At 46.9% G+C, this 478-nt stretch overlaps 1 protein-coding gene across 1 annotated transcript in view; it reads right to left on the reverse strand.

The window, feature by feature from the left end:
* The window catches only part of LOC119587732 (protein argonaute-2-like), a gene marked incomplete in the record, with an annotated part of 19,396 nt that overhangs the window by 11,135 nt on the left and 7,783 nt on the right, over positions 1–478 (reverse strand). The window contains 1 exon segment of the mRNA XM_037936419.1: positions 119–341. Coding sequence (XP_037792347.1) covers positions 119–341 — 223 coding nt within the window.

Here is a 478-nt window from a genome sequence, read left to right on the forward strand (position 1 = left end):
GGAATAAGTTGTCTGTAACCTCTCTGATGACGTAACGAAGAAATGGGTTCTACAAACTATTTGCAAAGACCTACTCAACACAGACTTGATTGCTCTTCCTCCCACCCTTACAACTTACCAGCATCATTACTAATCTTTTGTAGTTGCTGTGTAAAATTGCGCAGCGCATCTTCTCTCACTGTGCGCTGTGGGGCGAAGCATGCAACGGCCCACACGCGGATTTCTACCCCTGTGAAGAACTGTTTCCCCCTCATGTCCCACACCCCCTGGTTGGGCAGAGCTTGTTGCTTTGTTCGCCCTCCATATTGGAGCTTTGGGGGTGGGAGTACGCGACCTCGGACCTGGAGGAATAGAAAACATGTTCTCCCATTAGACACACATCATCCACTTCAAACAGAAACAATATACATGTGGTTCATGAGTGGCAAGTAAGCAATAAGGGCAATATGGCAAAATTATCTCAAGACAGCAATGCTAC

The sequence above is a fragment of the Penaeus monodon genome, chromosome 23, assembly GCF_015228065.2.
Source record: "Penaeus monodon isolate SGIC_2016 chromosome 23, NSTDA_Pmon_1, whole genome shotgun sequence".
In the NCBI taxonomy this organism is placed as follows: Eukaryota; Metazoa; Arthropoda; class Malacostraca; order Decapoda; family Penaeidae; genus Penaeus; species Penaeus monodon.